This window comes from Cucurbita moschata, unplaced genomic scaffold, assembly GCF_002738365.1.
Source record: "Cucurbita moschata cultivar Rifu unplaced genomic scaffold, Cmos_1.0 Cmo_Scf00007, whole genome shotgun sequence".
Taxonomy (NCBI): domain Eukaryota; kingdom Viridiplantae; phylum Streptophyta; class Magnoliopsida; order Cucurbitales; family Cucurbitaceae; genus Cucurbita; species Cucurbita moschata.
This window is the reverse complement of record NW_019268523.1, coordinates 3,825,064-3,843,418: the sequence shown is the minus strand read 5'-3', so window position 1 is coordinate 3,843,418 and position 18,355 is coordinate 3,825,064. Positions and strand designations below refer to the sequence as shown.

The 18,355-nt window shown below is 35.7% G+C and overlaps 4 protein-coding genes across 7 annotated transcripts in view; 1 reads left to right on the top strand and 3 right to left on the bottom strand.

Annotated features, from left to right (window-relative positions):
* Positions 1–35: 35 nt before the first annotated feature.
* LOC111444893 (receptor protein kinase TMK1-like) lies at positions 36–3,844 on the bottom strand. Its single transcript, XM_023083010.1, has 2 exons — positions 1,367–3,844; positions 36–824 (listed from the first exon to the last, which is right to left on the bottom strand). The coding sequence occupies exons 1-2, from the start codon at positions 3,705–3,707 to the stop codon at positions 295–297; spliced, it is 2,871 nt and encodes a 956-aa protein (XP_022938778.1). The 5' UTR covers positions 3,708–3,844; the 3' UTR covers positions 36–294.
* Positions 3,845–7,717: 3,873 nt separating this feature from the next.
* Positions 7,718–8,927, bottom strand: LOC111444895 (probable transcription factor KAN3). The gene is made up of 4 exons (XM_023083015.1): positions 8,513–8,927; positions 8,356–8,432; positions 7,971–8,016; positions 7,718–7,891 (listed from the first exon to the last, which is right to left on the bottom strand). Exons 1-4 carry the CDS (start codon positions 8,694–8,696, stop codon positions 7,887–7,889), a joined length of 312 nt encoding a protein of 103 aa, XP_022938783.1. The 5' UTR covers positions 8,697–8,927; the 3' UTR covers positions 7,718–7,886.
* A 1,621-nt stretch (positions 8,928–10,548) lies between these two features.
* On the bottom strand, positions 10,549–13,340 carry LOC111445256. Its single transcript, XM_023083531.1, has 3 exons — positions 12,970–13,340; positions 11,559–11,796; positions 10,549–11,018 (listed from the first exon to the last, which is right to left on the bottom strand). Exons 1-3 carry the CDS (start codon positions 13,273–13,275, stop codon positions 10,888–10,890), a joined length of 675 nt encoding a protein of 224 aa, XP_022939299.1. The 5' UTR covers positions 13,276–13,340; the 3' UTR covers positions 10,549–10,887.
* Positions 13,341–15,001: 1,661 nt separating this feature from the next.
* The window catches only part of LOC111445194 (endoplasmic reticulum-Golgi intermediate compartment protein 3-like), a 9,622-nt gene continuing 6,268 nt past the window's right edge, over positions 15,002–18,355 (top strand). The window contains exons 1-5 of one of the 4 annotated variants that reach the window (XM_023083437.1): positions 15,002–15,134; positions 15,501–15,597; positions 15,824–15,906; positions 18,047–18,122; positions 18,237–18,304. In XM_023083437.1, the coding sequence (XP_022939205.1) occupies positions 15,510–15,597; positions 15,824–15,906; positions 18,047–18,122; positions 18,237–18,304 (315 nt within the window). In that variant the 5' untranslated portion in view covers positions 15,002–15,134; positions 15,501–15,509. The other 3 variants (XM_023083438.1, XM_023083440.1, XM_023083439.1) reach the window with 3 other exon arrangements.

Below are 18,355 nucleotides of genomic sequence, written 5' to 3'. Positions count from 1 at the left end.
GCTGTAGAACCAAAGTTACTCTTGGAGACTAAAGAACAAGAATGGAGCTTTTAATTCTAACAAGGTGCACCCAAAATCTTTTACAGTTAAAGGGATAAATCTAAATATCCCTTCCCCCATCTTTTCAGTCTTTTCTGGTTCAAAACACTAATACACATTCATACGGAGACACATTAGAAATTTGGAGGAATATGAAGGGTCGAGAACTATTACATATAAACACTGTTTTGCAAGAGAAGTAAATGAGAATAACTTGCAAAACCATAGATGACCTTTTACACTAGAAATAGTTTTTTATCTCCCATCTGCAGATGTGAAAGATTCTGCAAATCCATATGGTCGTGTTGGTATGCTGGTCTGAGTGTTGTCAAAGCTGGGAAGAAGGGATGATGAAGACGATTCCATTTGACTTTTACCTTCATAAGCCTGCCATTTCTTGAGAGCTTGAGGCAACGACATCTCGAGGTCAATGCCATATATATCTTCAGAGTTCTGGTCAGTTGGTTTCCAAAACTCAACAAGAGATGATAATACATTGACTGTGTGACCCATATCTGGCCTTTGATATGGCTCCCGGGCACAACAATGACCTGCCAACTCAGCCACGGTGTTGATGCTGGCGAATGTTTCTTCAGTGAGATCAATGGTCGGATCAATGGCCTTGTGGAAGGAGTCCTTGTTGATTTGCATCCGACGGAACCAAGTTACGAGATGCATGCTCTCCTCAGGTTGGCTCTCGTCGAGTGCCTTTCTCCCAGTGATTAGCTCCATTAGAATCACACCAAAGCTGAATACATCAACTTTGGTTGTTACTCGACCGGTAACTGCAGAACAGGTCTTTTATGTTAGTATCGAGTCATTGCAAATACGGGCTCGAAAAACCCTAACAAGATAGAGAATCTCAGAATCTTGAAGGATCAATGGCTGTATGAAAGCCAAGGCACAAACTATAAGCTTCTTGACTTAATGCACTGTCTACTTTTCATGCAGAAACACAACAATGGCAGATAAATATCAAAGTTTTGGATGCTGAGTCGTAGCTGCAAGCAAAAAAGTTCGCTCCATTGGCCATTCACTTCTCTTCTACCTGCTGCTACACATCAGTTGATCTTTCTATCTTGAGGAGGTACGTTCTAAGTTCTATTCTAAGTTCTAACTAAGCCATGGAAGAAGATTTACTTTATATGTTTAAAATCGTACATCGAAGGTTTTTTTTATTTTTTTATTTTTTGACATAGATGCAGTGCATGAAACAGTCATATATCGGCATTTCGTTCTATAACCGTGATAGAAAATTGCAGTCAAGCTATATTTACAGAACGCGAGAGGCAAAGAAAGTCGATGAAAGAAATTCAAAGGCAAGTACCTGCATATTCTGGTGCCAAATATCCGAAGGTCCCGGCGATCCTCGTTTCGATAGAACCCTTACCTTCAGGAGCTAGACGCACAAGACCAAAGTCTGCAACCTTAGCTCTCATATCATCTCCAAGAAGAATGTTTGAAGGCTTTAAATCTCTATGTATAAAGCTTTGATGAGCCAAACCATGAAGATACTCAACTGCCCTTGCAACATCCAATGCAATGGTCAACCTCTTTGTCCATTCCAAAGGTTTTAATCCTTCTTCTGGCCAGTTGAAAAGATGCCTGCTAAGTGTGCCTTGAGGCATATACTCATAGACAAGAAGCTTCTCGTTTCCGTCCAAGCAGTATCCGAGAAGGGCGACGAGATGTCGGTGCCGAACTTTTGTCAAAACTGCAATTTCGGACTTGAACTCTGTAAGTCCTTTGCCTTTAATGACTCCTGATTCCATTCTCTTCACTGCAATCTTCGTCCCGTCGTGCAATTCTCCTTTGTAGACGGTTCCGAATCCTCCCTGTCCCAAAATGTTCTCTTCACTGAAATTGTTGGTGACGTTTTTCAATACCTGAATTGAAATCACCATATTCCCTGCTTCAACCATTTGAATATCACCAGCCTCACTGCTAGCACCATACTGTGTTTCACTAATTGCACCTACACTAACACTCGATCCAGCAACCGTGATCTTTACACTCTCATTATTGGAACCTGAATGCCGTGGATGAACAACCATAGCGTTCGGGCTTTGCACCTGGCTAAACCGTTTCTGCTTCATTTTATACACACACAAAACCACCAACCCAATCAAGAAAAGAACAAATACACCACCAACTACAGAAAGCACAATGACTCCAACCATGGAACTAGGTTTCTTCTCCCCGTCCTCCGAGTTTCCACCACCATTAGAACCCGCTCCCTTCGTCCCAGGTGAACTTCCAGACGATGGACCACCATTCGAAGAAGAATCACCCTTTTCTTTTCCAATATCAGGATTGCCATTAGTGCTTATCATCACATTACTCCTAAACTTAGGGATCTTCCCAGAAAGTTGATTGTTTGAAACATCCAACTCAGTTAGAAACGGAAGAGTTGTAAGCTCCTCAGGAATAGAGCCTGTGAGGTTATTATTAGCAAGAACCAATCTTTCCAGCCCCTTAAGAGAGGCAAACTCTGGAGAAATCACACCAGAAAGCCCCATTTTCTGAAAGTTTATAATGGTTATGCTCTGATTCCTGCAAGAAATTCCAATCCACTCAGCACATGGATCATTTCCCTTCCAATTCTCTGCAAATCTCTGAGGATAACCCATAAATTTCACAATGGAAAGCAATGTATTCACTCGTGAATCACACTCCCCAGGATCTGTCAAACAAAAGCTGTTGGAACCATTAGTCATATCCACAGCAACCCCTGTTTTAAACAGAGGAATTGGACCCTGAAGCAAGTTATTAGTCAAATTCACCACTTTCAAGGACTCAGAATTCACTAAAGAACTTGGAACAGGGCCTGTAAACTTGTTATCTCTCAAACTCAACACCTGCAAATCCTTCAACCTTGAAAAATCCGGTAAGGGACCAGAAAACGAATTCGAATGCAACCAAACTTCACTCAAGGAAGTCACATTCTGCAAAACATCAATACTCCCACTAAGCTTATCCACACTCTTTTGTCCATTAACCCACAGAGACTCTAATTGAGACCCTGAGAAGCTAGAAGGAAGACCCCCTTCAAGGTTATTAAAAGCAAGATGCAAATTAGTCAGCCCTGGAATGTCCTCACCGCCAAGAAACTCCGGAATCCGACCGGAAACATTCGCAGAGTTAGCCGAGAAGTTCTGTAGAGTGGAAGCATTTCGAAGGCTCGCCGGAATCTCCCAAGCCGAAAAGGGGTTGTCGTCGATCTCGACAGCCTGAAGAGAGCTCATTCCGGCGAAGAAATCAGCCGGAATGGAAGTAAACTGGTTCCCACTAAGCAAAATCACTTGCAAAGAGCTCAATCCACTCAAGGTGGGCAAAGGGCCAGAGATTTTGTTCCATTGGAGCTCTAATCGCTCTAAAGCAGTGAGGTTTTGGAGATTGGAAGGAAGCGTACCTTGGAGATTTTGGCGACCGATTTGGATCCGAGTGACTCGATTATCGTCGGAGCAGAGGACATGGTTCCATTTACAAGGGTTGGGGTCCAACCAGCCAAGGGATTCAGATGGGTTTAGGCTCTGTTTGAGAGCCAACATTACAGGAGCATCAGGGGTTAGCTCTTGGGGGTGTGCAGAGAGGAAGATGGAGAAGAGGGGTAAGAGATTTAGGAGGAGAAAACGGTTGTTTCTTCCCAACTGGGTTTTCTTCCCCATAGAGAGAGAAACAGAGGGTGCGAGAGAGAGAGAGAGAGGGAGAGAGAGGATGGATTAGAGCATAGCTGGGAAGCCTTCCTGGTGGAGAAGGTGGGACGTAGTAGTTTCAGAAGAGGAAGAGTAACTCAAAATCTCCATTAATGGGAGAATTTTTTAAAATTTAATTGGATCCCCCATTATAAATTAGGATTAGAAATTCTAAAATTATAATTTGAATTAAATAATCTTGTTTAGAGAGGGGGAGAGAGATGGGATTATTACTTATGGGGCAAAGTGATGGGTGGCAGAAATGAAGGGGGGAAGCACATGGTGGGGTGTGTGTGTGTGTTTGTGTGGGGACCATTAGCTGTCAGAAAAACAAAAGAAAAAAAAAAAGGCTGGAACCCAAGTTGGTCTGGTCTGGTCTGGTCTGGTCTGGTCTGGTTCGGTTTCTGCTCTGCTTCTGTCTCTTCAATTGCATTGGATCCTTTTTCTTTTAAATCAACCTTTTCTCAATTTCTTTTACTCTTTTTTTTTCTTCTTTGTAAATGTTTAAAAACTTTTCTCTAGAAAACACTATTAAAAAAATTCAAGGAGACCGAGATAAAAAGCTCAAAGAAGATAATATTTACTGGCCGTAAGTTTTGGTCGTAACATAAATCAAGTTTTTGTTCATTTTTTGAAGTTATTTTTTCTTTTAAACTGTGAGATCTCACGTCGGTGTCGGTTGAGGAGGAGAACGATACATTCTAAGAGTGTGTGTAAACCTCTTTTTAGCAAATGTGTTTTAAAAACCAAAGAATTCTCACTCTTTCTTACATTTATGGACTCAATTCTATTAACTGGGATCTTTGATTTACATTTTTTTCCACCAAGAACGTATTATAAAACTTTTAGACTCCCGAATTTGGAATTTGGAGTATCTTACTTTCATGCAATTCACAGGGTTCAACAAGCAATCGATATCTCACGATCAAGGGTGTGGTACTATTTGTAGTAGCGGTCCTTATATATCGTATTAACAATCGAAAGATGATGGAAAGAAAAAATCTCTATTTGATCGGGTTTCTTCATTTTTTTTTAGTTTTTATTTATTTTTATTTTTTTAATGCTGAAACTGAACAACTGTCTTTGCCTCCTTTTTGTTGTTTTTTAGTTTCTTCCAGCTTCTCCTCTCAGTCAATCTACCTGTCTTGGTCTCCCCTCTTTTTCTGTCTAACAAAATAATAATAATAATAATAATATAAATGGGTATTATTTTATAATATTTTTTCATTATCATATTTAAGTAAATTATGTTATTCTTATGGGAAATATACAAATTTATGATTTTATTCCTAATTAATCAAACCTTTAAAAGTTATTACATGTGACATTTGTTAAGCTAATGTAATTTTGTATATTTATTTTCAAATAATTTACTCTTTGTTGTAAATAAATCAACGTCGTTATCACATATTTTAGTCTGATATCCTTTTCTACGCCTTTTTTTTTTGTGAGTCTCTTTTGAGGAACTTCTTGAAGCTTTTTACAAATCTCGTGGATAACCTTTTCACTTGTGTTGAGTCTTTTTTATTTATTTATTTATTTATTTATTATGTTTGTAGGTTCATTTACAGCCTACGAGACTAGAGAGGGATATTTACAGTTTATTAGTCATCATGGTTAGTTTGTCTCGTATTGTTTATTTGAAGGTTAATGTGGGTTCCCGACATTGTCATCTATACCAAACAAATTGGATTTTAGTCAAATCAGTCTAATTATAACAACATCTGTAGAATTCATTTGACTATTTGATATGTAATAGTCGTCAACATAACGTTGATGTATTAGTAGTTTTATAGTTTTAGTTGGAGCCAACTCATCCAAAATTGACTAATTTAGAGATCCGATTGTGAGATTCTCTCTTAAAAAAAAAATTACTTGCATTTTGTTAATACAAGGACGTCATTCTTTCGGGACCAATAGAAAATATCATTTTGCGTCTTATTGAGACAATACTATAAAAGCTAACCTTGATAACAAATTTAACCACAAAATCTATCAAGCCTCTCCGACAACTTTCTTCGTAAAAATGAAAAAAAAAGAGTCAAATATTCTATAAAGGGTTACGAGCTACTTGACCTTGATTGCAGGTGAATTACAAACCCTCGGAGATTTTGTCATCTATTTTAAATAGGTGACATTTAGTTAGTAATCCGAGACCGTAGACAAACCTGATTTTATTTAAGGGTAATAATTATACGAGTAAAACAAATTTTTATATCAATAATATGTGAAATATTAAAAGTACGATACTGTCACGGTTGAGTGAGAGTATCCTTAATCGGAAATTAATTAATTAATTAAAGACGTTAATCGATCAAAATGAAATTTAAATTACGAATGGAAGCTTATAATATATTAGAATTAAAAATGATGGGTGGGTTGGGGACATGACCCATAAAATAGGGCATGTTGAGTCTAGGTTTGGGCATGTGACCTATGGTATTTAATATTTATAAAGGAGTGAGAGATCTACCTCACCTTTTTTGGCCCTTGCTCGGGTCCAAATTGTTCGATAGATTCCTTTGTATTACACACCTGTTCACCCAAAAGGGAATTATATTGTAACAGTTCAGGCCCACCGCTAGCAGATATTGTCTTTTTTGGGCTTCTCCTCAAGGTTTGAATACGCGAGAGGTTTTCACACTCTTAAAATGAATGTTTGGTTCCCCTCTTCAACCGATGTGGAACCTCACCTTTTATTGGTTATGTCGAGGCTACAAGGTTTAGGGTGTGTCGAGAAAACTTTTTGTTGACAGTTAACTAATGACAACATGTCTCGACAACACGTTTGTAATGGAATAGTACATGTCGACATTTTTTTTTGACTTTTTCCAACACTTTTTAATGTAAGAAAAATAAATTAGTGTTCAAGTTGAAAACTCTCCGATAGAGACCTAGTCGAGTAAAAATGCACTTTAGAGTGGTCACTCATCCTAAGGTATGATAAACAAATATGCCCTATGATGAACACGTGATGTCACGAGGTACATGTTGGCTCGATCGTAAGCTATCATGTTAAATGCATGTGTCATACTTGCGTATATAATTTGCCTCCCACTCTTCTAGCTCGACTCGACCACGTGGGTCGTATACGGAGTAAATTGGATAGTACTAGAGGGGCCTTAGAGGTATTTATTTCTTATCCACTTTTTTTTTTAGCTCTAACGGTAAATAATTTGAGGTAACATTTATTTACCTTATTCCATTTCTTTTTAACCATTTAATCCACAATTCATCCATAGAGTTCGCTGTCAAATGCGTCAAAACAAGAATTTTTTTTTTTTCTTTTTAACCTTATTTACCCATTTGTTTTTACTTCTTTGAATAAGGCTTACTAATTAGAGTGTCTAGAAGTCCCACAATCGAGATTAGAATAAATAGATTTTTTTAAACAGGTTGGGTCGGTAGAGAAAAGGGTGGAGTCGATTAGACTCACGACCGAAAAAAGCAATATGAAATTAGAATTTTGCCGAAAAAGAAGCAACACTATAGATACCATAACCGATCACCATCGAGAAAGAAGAATCTTTCTAAATCACTTTGTTTTGGTGCTTGTACTTGTATACGGAAGTCTAGCATTCTAGAGTCCGACCATACTACGTTTTCAGAGGACCACCACGATGATGCCTCATCGATACTTGAAACGTCATTTCAAAATAGGCTAGAAATTACTCTAAGCAATTTGAATATGTGCTTATTCATCGTCCTATAATCTATTTGTAACGTTTAATTAAGATTTGCAATTCAATTGCGGTATATATTTTAAAAAATTACCTTTTCAAAATTGTTTATAGGAGGTCGTGGAAATCAATAATAAAAAAATAATAATTATGAAATAAAATAAATACATTTATATTTAATTGTACAGTGTAAATTATTTATTCATAAAATTTTCATTTATTTGATTGGATCTTTCGCGTTATCAAATTTTTAAATCACAATAAATCTAATTTGGGCGACTCTTCCAATCTAATCAACGTTGAAACATAACAATTCACCTCGTAGAATTCATAGAGCAAAGAGGACTCTTAGAGCAACCATAGCCCATGTCCCCTCAAGTCGAAAGGAGTCATAGGTTTCCATCTACCGTGGAATTCCCCATTGAAGCTAAGGACACATATCATCCTCGAGAGAGTCGAAGCTACACTCCGACTAACCTTTAAATACATTAGAACTCTATCAACTTAAACTTTTAGAACTATAATTAAATCTCGAATAAGGCAGGTGAGTAATTACGTGGAGAAGCTGGAGGCTTGTGGGTCGTCTTATGAGCGCGAAACATCTACAAAAGATTCATAATTATAATTATCATGTAGAAAGTTGTATTATCATCATGATTTCAATGTTGTATATATATATATATAACTTAAATATCTAACTTTTTACTTACAATACAATTATATATACATATTTTTTTAATTTTTTAATTATTTATTATCCGAACCTTCTCAAAAATAATTTTGAACAACTTTCTAAATAAATATTAATTAAATGTTTCCAAATAAACAAATATACATTATAATTATTAACATTTTACTTTTATTAAAAATAAAAAGAAAAATTAAATAAACGATTCTTTGAATTTAATATGCTAAATTAGAAAGGAGAGAAAAAAAAAGACCTGTAAATGGCTTTTGACGTGAGCCAATGTTAGATCCTTCACATCCATGAGCTCTAGAACTGATTTAGGCGTAGCTCCTAACACAACACAACATAACATGAAAGCAAATTAGAAGGAAAAAAAAGAAGATTTGAAAATGAAGCTTAAAAAGTACTACTTTCATGGCCGCCAAGAAGCTCAACAGCATGAACAAACTGAGCATGGAGGGTCCTCGTCCACCGCATCCTCGGCGCCCTCACGCCTTGTCCTCTCGCCCCCATCGACGACCGGCCAGCGTTCAGCTGGTACCGGAAGCTAGAGATGTTTGAGTACGAGATTGAAGAAGAAGAAGAAGAAGGCATTTGTTTGGAGTGTTTCCAAGAGAAAGATGAAGGATTATTGGGATGAATTGGGAAGCCATGAATTTGGTTGAAGAGGCCATGATGATCTTCAGAAGGTGGAAGATGATGATCCAAAAGCCAAACCCCATTAGTTATTTGATTGAATTTATGAGCCCCAAGAACTCCATTGGAGGCTTCAATAGAGGTAGGGAAGGTTGAATTAATGGGAGGACTAATTTGAAGAGAAAGATCAAGAAATGGGGTTGAAGAAGAAGAAGAAGAAGAAGAAGAAGAAGGCTGAGTGTTGGGCATCTTTAAGGTTTGTTGTGGAAAGAAGTTCATGCAGAAAGTAAAGAAAGGAAAGGGCTCTCCAATGGGGAATGATCAGAATAGGGTATTAAATTGGAGGGAATTTTCAAAGGATACTATTTCCATTTCATTCGTTGTCGGTCGGATCCAATTATTTATGAATGAGGTAAGATCTAATACTGAATAATTCGATAAAAATGCGACAATTACTCTTCTCTCTTTTTTCTTCACTTTCCTCGTGAATGGTAAGTGTGATATGAAAACTATACTACGAAAGTACTAGAAATGGAGTAGAGTGTGTTGAAACCTCTTCCTAGTTGATGCGTTTTAAAAATCTTGAGAGACGTTAAAAAAAAAAGTTAAGTTCAAATAAGACAATACCCGCTAACCGGAGGCCTGTACTCTTATAATATATTTGACATAGAGCGAAAAGAAGAGCAACAGGGTCTTTGTCAGTGATCTCTGTGGTCGCCCAAAGGAAGATAAGTGCTTCAATTTGGCAGTTTGCTGAGATATGTATGGTCCATAATTAATGTGCATGGGATACATTTTTTTGCAGGTCTTCTTACCAAATTCCATCTCCCATAAGCATTTTCATCCAATTTTAGCTTTAGTTGAAGGGGAGGTAGATTTGAACGTTTAACTTTAAAGCAAAGAATCCCGTCTGGGAAATGAAGAGTGGGATAGAGATTTTTTTTTATAAGCTAAACGGGACTGAAAACTAATTTTTGTTAAATGGAGTGTCATATATCTTATTAGGTATATACCCTCGACCAAATGGAGTGTAGTATATCTTATTAAGTATATACTTTCGACCAAAAAGTTAAAAGTTTAAATTTTCATCTCATACGTGAAATTGAACTAAAAAAAATGTCAGATTTTATAACCTAATCCGCCTCGAAGGAAATGCAAAATCATAATATAAGGGTAAAAAAAAAATTACGGTGAAAAAGTCAAATTTTTTATCACAGAACACTTTATCATATATTTCGTACGAACCCATGACTTATAATGAATCGACCAAGAAGTCAACAATTCACATTTTGCTAAATTAAAAATAATGCATTTATAACTAAAACAATGAATATTTGTGTGGCGTGCGATAATTACATCTCTAAATTTCAAGATTTACATTCATTTGGTCTCAAAATTTTCAATTTCACAGCTAATTTTCACACCACAAACACAAGAATTTGATGTATTTGAACTCCTCAGCCTTGCAATCAAATCAAACGCCACTTCAACCAATCAAATTGTCATCATACAAAGGGAAAAAAGCTTCATCTGTCTTCTTCCTTTAAAAGGAATAAACAGAGTGTTGTTTGGATGTTCAATAATTTATGGTGAATTTAGGAATTGACTTGAATGAGTATATCCATTGATTGGATAGTTGATTGATTGGGCAATTTTGTGTAATAAATGCCACTTTGTTTGTCTCTCTGGTGGGATCACACTTCTCAGAAGATTTGAGAAGATCACCAATTACTTGCATTTAAAGCAACTGTAGATATTGGTTTGAATTTATTACAAGACAGAAGGCAGAGGCAGAGGCAGAGGCAAAGGGTGTGTAAATTATCAACCATATCATTTTTTGGTTCTCATATTCAAACATTTCAAGGTAAAGAGGATCCTCTTTTACTTGAGTTACGACTATATTTCTTTGAAGCTCTATCTTCAATGTTTGGTACTTTCATCGCTCACCAATAAAGGAGCCCGTAAAATAGTATACTTATAAAGAATACTTACATTACAAGCACACATTATGGATATTATACTACCAAGGCCTTTAAACTCAACAACATATGCAGCAGATCTTCCAAAAAAGTGACTCTCGGGAGAGGGAAAAATGAGTGAAGCAACATATTCCAATTCATAGCATTCATTTAACTCATTTGAATCATACCTAGTCTTTGTGGGCACGCCTAGCATAAGAAAATGCTGAAATTGCTGAATTGCTCACGCTCATCGACCGCTTAGCAAGACCAAAACTTTTCCATACTGCTAGCCAAACCATAAAGAAGAACCCAATCCAACCTGAGTTGTGAAAATGCAAAATGTTAGAGAAAAGAAAGAATTTTATCCCCAAAAGCGCACAATTGACCCAAGGTCTAGTTGAATGAAACAGAGACAAAATCAAAGGAAAGTCATTGACTAGTGTATGGCTTCGTGGAACTTCTCAGGATCCTCTGGTTTAGTTTATGTAACAACCCAAGCCCACCACTGGCAGATGTTGCCCTCTTTAAGCTTTTCATTTCAAGCTTCCTTTTAAGGTTTTTTAAAACACATCTGTTCGGGAGAAATTTTCACACCTTTATGAAGAATGTTTTGTTCCCCTCTCCAACCGATGATAGATTTCACACAAACTCTTAGCTTAAACTATTCAAATTGTGTGGTGGAGAACAGGATAACTCAACGATAGAGAAAGCAGAAATATAATGCTAGAAAGCCGCAAACTACATGTTCATGTTTTCCTTATGAGACAGACCCACGTCAAATCAATATGACTGATTTATGTCAATGGGATGAGAGGTTATCAAGAAACATGGTTTAGATAAGTGTATATATTGCTTGTACCTGTGGCGATCACCACTGCTACAATGGCTGAGATTGTTGCAGTAGATATAAAAAACAAAGCAACTGTTAATGCCCCAATGTACACAGCTGTTATGCAAGCAAAGAAAAGAGTCAAGAAGCCTCCCACTGCAGCCAAGGAAACAAGAAGGGAGATAATAACAGCATTGAGAGTTGCTGCTAGAATGAATAGCAGAAAGATGAGCAATCCCGTCGATGCAAGAAGAGAAATTGTCCCAACCTGCAACAATTCCAAATGTAAGTAACAACTTAAAGGGGTTCTGGCCAGAGCATACAAAAGGACTTCAGTCTCTCTATGCGTGTAGAAGATGGAGAGAGGACTATTACAGTGAAAATCTTGCAACAGATCCAAAATAGATCAAATGACCAATGACAGAGTACGAATCATTAATCGGTAAGAAACTATTCGGTATCTTTTGTTGAGTGAGTCCCACATGGACTAATTTAGGGAATGATCATGGGTTTATAAGTAAGGAATACATCTCCATTGGTACGAGGCCTTTTGGGGAAGCCTAAAGTAAGAGTTTATGCTCAAAGTGAACAATATCATATCATTGTGGAGGTTCGTGATTCCTAACATCTTTGGCTTGTGAAACATATCTTTACGTATCTTTACATATCTTTTCAATAGTTGCTTCCCATGGATGGTAACAATTCCTATCAATTTATCCTCGTTTATATTTATTTAGATAGGAAAATTTTCATTAACAGAAATACTAAGAGATAGGGACATGAGATATCAGTGGCCCATACCGATATAAAAGAGATACGAACACGAACGAATTCTTACCATTGGCACAAATAAAGGAGTCAAAATCACAAAAGAAATTAAGAGAATTCCATAAGGAATCCAGAAATTTAAAATCTCTCACACACCTTCGCTAACCATAAGAGTATCAATGAAGATCCTATAACAGTTCTGTATCCAAACTTCCCAAAATGTAGACAGAATTAGAGATATTATATGATCAATGGAAACCTATTGTTACCAAGAACATATCAATAGGCTTCACTACAAGGATCACATCAGAATAAAATTCCATGATTGTAAGGAACAGAAGAGTTCGAGAGTCCTGCATGTTACTATCAAGGTTGCCCATCTATTAACATTGGAGCTGTCTCTAATAGTATTCATTGCTGAGGAAATATATTCCTATTAACAATAAATCCCGTCCAGATCAATCGTAACCTTCAAACAAAAACCGAAAAACAACAGATACAGTACTATTCAAGCGATAAAATCAAAATCTCAAACAGTTGTACAAAATCCATTAATTACTAAACGAAGAGCATCTCAAATTAAATAAACAAGTCCAGACGACGTTTCTTGTTTCAAAAAAAAAGAAAAACAAGTCCAGACAAGCTCCATTTTGGAATTATCAGTAATACTCACGGAGATAACAAGGAGCGCTCGAAGAGGACTGCCCCTGCGAGTCCAACAAAGAATATCGTGACCAAAGTTTCTGCAAGCTTGTGCAACGGCAGGGCCATTCTCGGCGACGGAGGCCTTGACGCGTTGAGAAAAAGAACCCTTAGTTTCATCGGGGAAGAAAATCTCGGCGATCAGACGGCGGACAAGTACATAAACGGCCTGATCCTCACTACGCATTCCTTTGGATTTGTGACTTGTTGCATATTCTACCTCGACCGGAGCGGGCACGGTGCCATTCCGATCATCGGACTCGTACGGCTCCGCCATTCTTTTTGGGATCCGGAGAATCTTGAGAGTGAATAAATAGTGAAATTGCGTACTGAGTCAATAACTCAGGTGTCGTCTTTTCCATGGATAGAACTGTATTATTATTACTGGAATAAGGCACGTGCATATTTAGAAATCCAGAGATATTTTAACACGTGTCTTTAACACATAAATTACTGTAAATTACAAATTTAATTTCATGAGCTAAATTAATAAAAATATTTCTAAATTTTCAAAAGTTTTATATATTTTTAAATTTTCAAAAATATTAAAAAATATTTTTTTTAATTCTTTGTCTTAAAAATATTTTTTAATTTCCTCAAACTTAAAAATAGAAATTAATGCCAAAATTAAAAAATATACATAAAATTTTAGAAGTATTATTAATAATTTTAGTTTTTATAAAAATAAACTTTAAAAAATATACATAAAATTTTTAGAAGTATTATTAATAATTTTAGTTTTTATAAAAATTGTTAAAAGTTTTATAGTGTCAATGTTATATTTAAAATTGAATAATTTTGAAATGTGGTTTTTTTTTTTTTTTTTTTTAGTTTAAAAGTAAATAAACAAAATTAAAAATTAAAAATATTAGTGAAAGTTTTGAAAGTTCAAAATAATTTTTAAAACTTTTAAAAATTCAAATTAAACTAAGTACATAAAGAATAAGCATAAGCATTTTCGAGGTCACAGATATTTTTTATTATTTTTTTCTTTAAAAGAGTATTATTTTTAGAGCTATTTTTTAAAATAAAATGCAACTGCCACATATTTTTATTAATTTAATAAATTATAAATTTACCTCTTAAATTTATATTTTGTAAATATAAATTTTAAAATGCAATTAAATAAATTATTAAACATTTACGACTAAAATGTAATGTTAAAATAAAGTTAAATCTTAAAATATATATCAACATATCTCGGCTATAATTAATATATATTTTTATATTTTTTAAAATCTAAAGTTAAAATTTTCATAATATGTGTTTATTAAGTAATGACATGTATTTATTCGAGTTAAATATAAATTTTTATTATTTCTTTTTGGGTAATTTAAATTTGCGTACTCATTTGTTATTTGACCTTCAAACCGACAAAAACATGTGAAAATTTATTTTACCACTACTCGCATCAAACTTTTAAGTATTATCGGTCTTCAAAATAAATAATATATTTATGATTTAATAATAAATTAAGGTCGAGATGAGTGTATGCATCAAATGCTAATATATACAAATAAAACTATAAACCTATCTGAATTAAAACACTCGCTTAGTAGGAGTTTTCACGGGTTTCTTTTAAACCAACTCGAAATTCAAGTTGGTTGAATTGATACTTATGTAACTCGAAGAGACAACTTAACCTAACTCAACTCTGTGTTTTTAGATTTGATTGTCGAGTTGTTATTTTTTTTTAATATTTAAAAAAAATCACATGTTATATTAGTTATTAAAATATTAAATCTCAAATATAAAACATTAATAAGTCACAACGTATCGATACGACAAAATAAAATGTCAACCTGCAACTAACCCGAGTTTTAAACTTTTAACAAATTCAATCAAAAGAGACGGAAGAACAAAAATCTAATATAGCCCAACCTTTATGGATTGAGTTTCGGCTTATCAAGTTATACGAACATTTTTTATAATTTTTTTTTATTGAATAATTATGTATGTATATATATATATATATATAAAAGAAGGCAATGCACGGTAAATTTTTGGTACGGTAATTCGTGTAAGGGAATTTACAGATTAATCATGTTTTCAAGTCTCCCCTGGGTTCTTTCGTCGAGCAAATTCCCCGCGTTGGACTTCATCTAAACGACCGTTTTCTTCGTCCATCCTCATTCGGTACAATACCTCCGATTCGTACCTCTTTGATTATTAGTTCTTGCAATTGTTTGATTTCTGCTCCAATTCATGTTCTTTCGACAATCTTCGCAATAAAAATCACATCTCGATCTCTAATTTGATTCGTCGAAACGGATCTTTGAGGTTCTGGATGTTCTGTTTTTCGAGTTCTTGGTCTTTTTTATCGTATCTACTATTGTGTTGGGCGCTTTCTGAATTCTGTATTTTTAATTATGTCGGCAAGGGTTCGTTTTGGTGTTAATGGATGGCGTCGGAATTTCTCAGTTTAGATACGCAAGATATTTGTTAGAATTTGTTGTTTATAAATTATGAAATGTTTTGCGTGTTTTTTTTTCCGAATATTAGGAGGTAAAGATGGGTTTAAAGCAGGCGATAAAGAGTCTGGATGCGTTTCCTCGAGCGGAAGAGCATTTGTTGCAGAAAACACAGACTGGGGCGTTAGGTAATACGAGATGCCATGCTTCTGTCTTTGTATTCTTACTTTTGCGATGTGTTTTTGAACAATTTATGCTTCTTATGGTCAGTATGTTGGATAATTAGAAATAAACATCCTGATTTTTCTCTCTGCGAGTTTTCTTCTGCCTATTTGGCTTTCTTTTAATAAAAAAAATGTTGTGCTCAGTTGTTCTGTTTTGTTTCCTAATAATTTTTCTTATTTGTGTTCACAGTGTCTGTTGTTGGATTAGTCATAATGGCGACACTATTTTTGCACGAACTGAGATATTATCTCACCACATATACTGTCCATCAGGTTCTCATTCTCTCTATTTGCTGCCCTTATCACATTTGCTTTGGATTTCGTACTTATTTGATAGATAGAGGAGTACTGAAAATAATATTTATTGATATTTGATAAGTTACTGAAAAATATGTATAGGAACTCCCTTTAAAAGTATTACGAGAAATCACCACTCTAATCTTTAATCCCAATTAACCCGCTAGCCTTTTGAATATGCACAGATTCCCCTCTGGCCAAATGCGTCATAATTGCTTTGACTACACTGATCCATAATACTTTAGCTCTTCTATATAGTCCAGGATCATATAGCAAGTAGAAAATGTAACTCTTCCCGTGATCATCCAAAACCTTGAAACATAGCTTCCTGAATTTTATTGCTGTATTAGCTTTCTTGTTAGTAAGGGTTAGTTTCACTGTGTTAGATAGGATTGAGTCCTCTCAACTTCCTCCAACCTTCTCATTGGTTGATGTGATATTGTTTTGGAAGGGGAAATTATCTTCTTTCTGTGTTAGCTTGCAATGGGATTGACTTGAAATGTCTCTCGTTGAACATCTTCATGTCCTTTGGAAAACAAATTTTATAAGAAGTTTAGGCCTAAAGAATGAAATAATTATGAAAATAATTTTGGATAGTAAGTCGAGATTTGTACTGATTCACTTATGAGGTTGAGGAGAAGCATTCAGTAGCAGGCTCCACAAAGGATGTTTTTCCCATACCTAACTTGGCTTGTACCATTGACTCAGTGACCATTCATTATGCCTCCCCTTGTTCATGCAGTAGTGGGTTCTTCCCTTCTAGTAGAGTCACCATATCTCTTTCCATGTACAAAATATTTTCTGCTGTTCCCTGTTGTGATTCAACCATCTTCACACTAATTTTCATTTTCTTGTACTTCAGCATATGCAAGATGGAGCTCTTGAACCACTGTCCTCCCTATTCACATATTTCCATCTAAAATCCCTTCCCCAATATACCAACTTTTGTCTGGCATTGAAGTGACCTCACAGTCCTCACTTTGCAGTTTGCATTCACTCCCTTGTGGATGTGAGTAAATCGTCTTGATAGACTTCTTTGCATTACTCCTATTATAGGTAAAGCAAATTGGTGCTTAGTGAGTTTTTGTACATCACTTACCTTTTCTATCAATGACCTAAACTACCTCTTATTCGTTAATTGTCTTATAATCATATTTAACACAAATTTCAATATATACGTTGAAGAGCTCTCCAAATTTCCTTAGGCCTTCTTGAGCTACTATAATTGTACTTTCTGGAAAAGCACCTGTAATCATCCAGTCATACATTCTCAAAGTAAACACCTTCGGGAGAGAATTGGCATTGTTATCAAGCCACCTGATCCATTTTGGTAACATGGCCTCATATCTCTATATAGTTTGGCAATGCCAAGTTCACCTTGAGCTTGAGGCGACAAGATGTTCCTGTCATATGTGCTCAGGTCATACAAATTTCACCTATAATGCACACCTAGGATGGGACTACCCTATCAACCTTTGTTAACACATGTATAGGAATGTTTAGTCCCAGTGCATACTCCACGTCCACCCATATTGATTCTTGCATAGCTTCAAGGTCCTCTCTTATGCCTTGCCATACACATTCATCTGGTATGATGGGTGTATTAAATGCTAGCTCATGTGCTGCCGATGCACTACTATCTCGCTTAGCAGTTGTGCACTCATTTATCACCAGCTCCTACAAGCATCTTGGATGTGCTTATGTATTTGCACTCTGGTGCCTTGCTAAGTATAGTGCTTGTATGTGTTGCTGCCTAGTTCGGCTATTGCATGTCAGTGCATGTTGAGCAGCTAGAGGCTTGAGAATTGCCTAACCTTGCTAGCTCATGCATTGTCTTCTGCCTCTTTCCAAGCTGTGGCTCGGTTGTAACTGATATCCTATTGGGTCTTATATTTTCCTTTGGCAGAGTCTGGCAAAAAAAAATTCTTAATTCTAATTATCCACGAGTCCAACCCAATGTAATGGTATACATCCAAAAACATCATCTTGTTATTTCTGAAACTACTGAACCAGTGGTTTGATTTTACCATTGTATGTTTAGATTTTCTTTTCCTGCTCTTAGAACTGTTTAAAGCGAGGATGTGTTTTCAGTAGTTTAACCTTGTGCTTATGACAGATGTCTGTAGATTTGAGACGTGGAGAAACTCTTCCCATTCACATAAACATGACCTTTCCTTCTTTACCTTGCGATGGTTAGTATTAAATGTCCTCTAAATCGAATGCTGCTGGTTTTGCTTGTGATGTCTTTACAATTGTTTCAGAGTGATAGATGTTCAAATGCTCAGTTTTTCTATATTGTTTTTCAGTCTTAAGTGTAGATGCAATCGATATGTCAGGCAAGCATGAAGTGGATCTGGACACAAAGATGTGGAAAGTAAGATAATTTCTCATTAAATGCCCCCCCCCCCCCCCAAAAAAAAAAAAA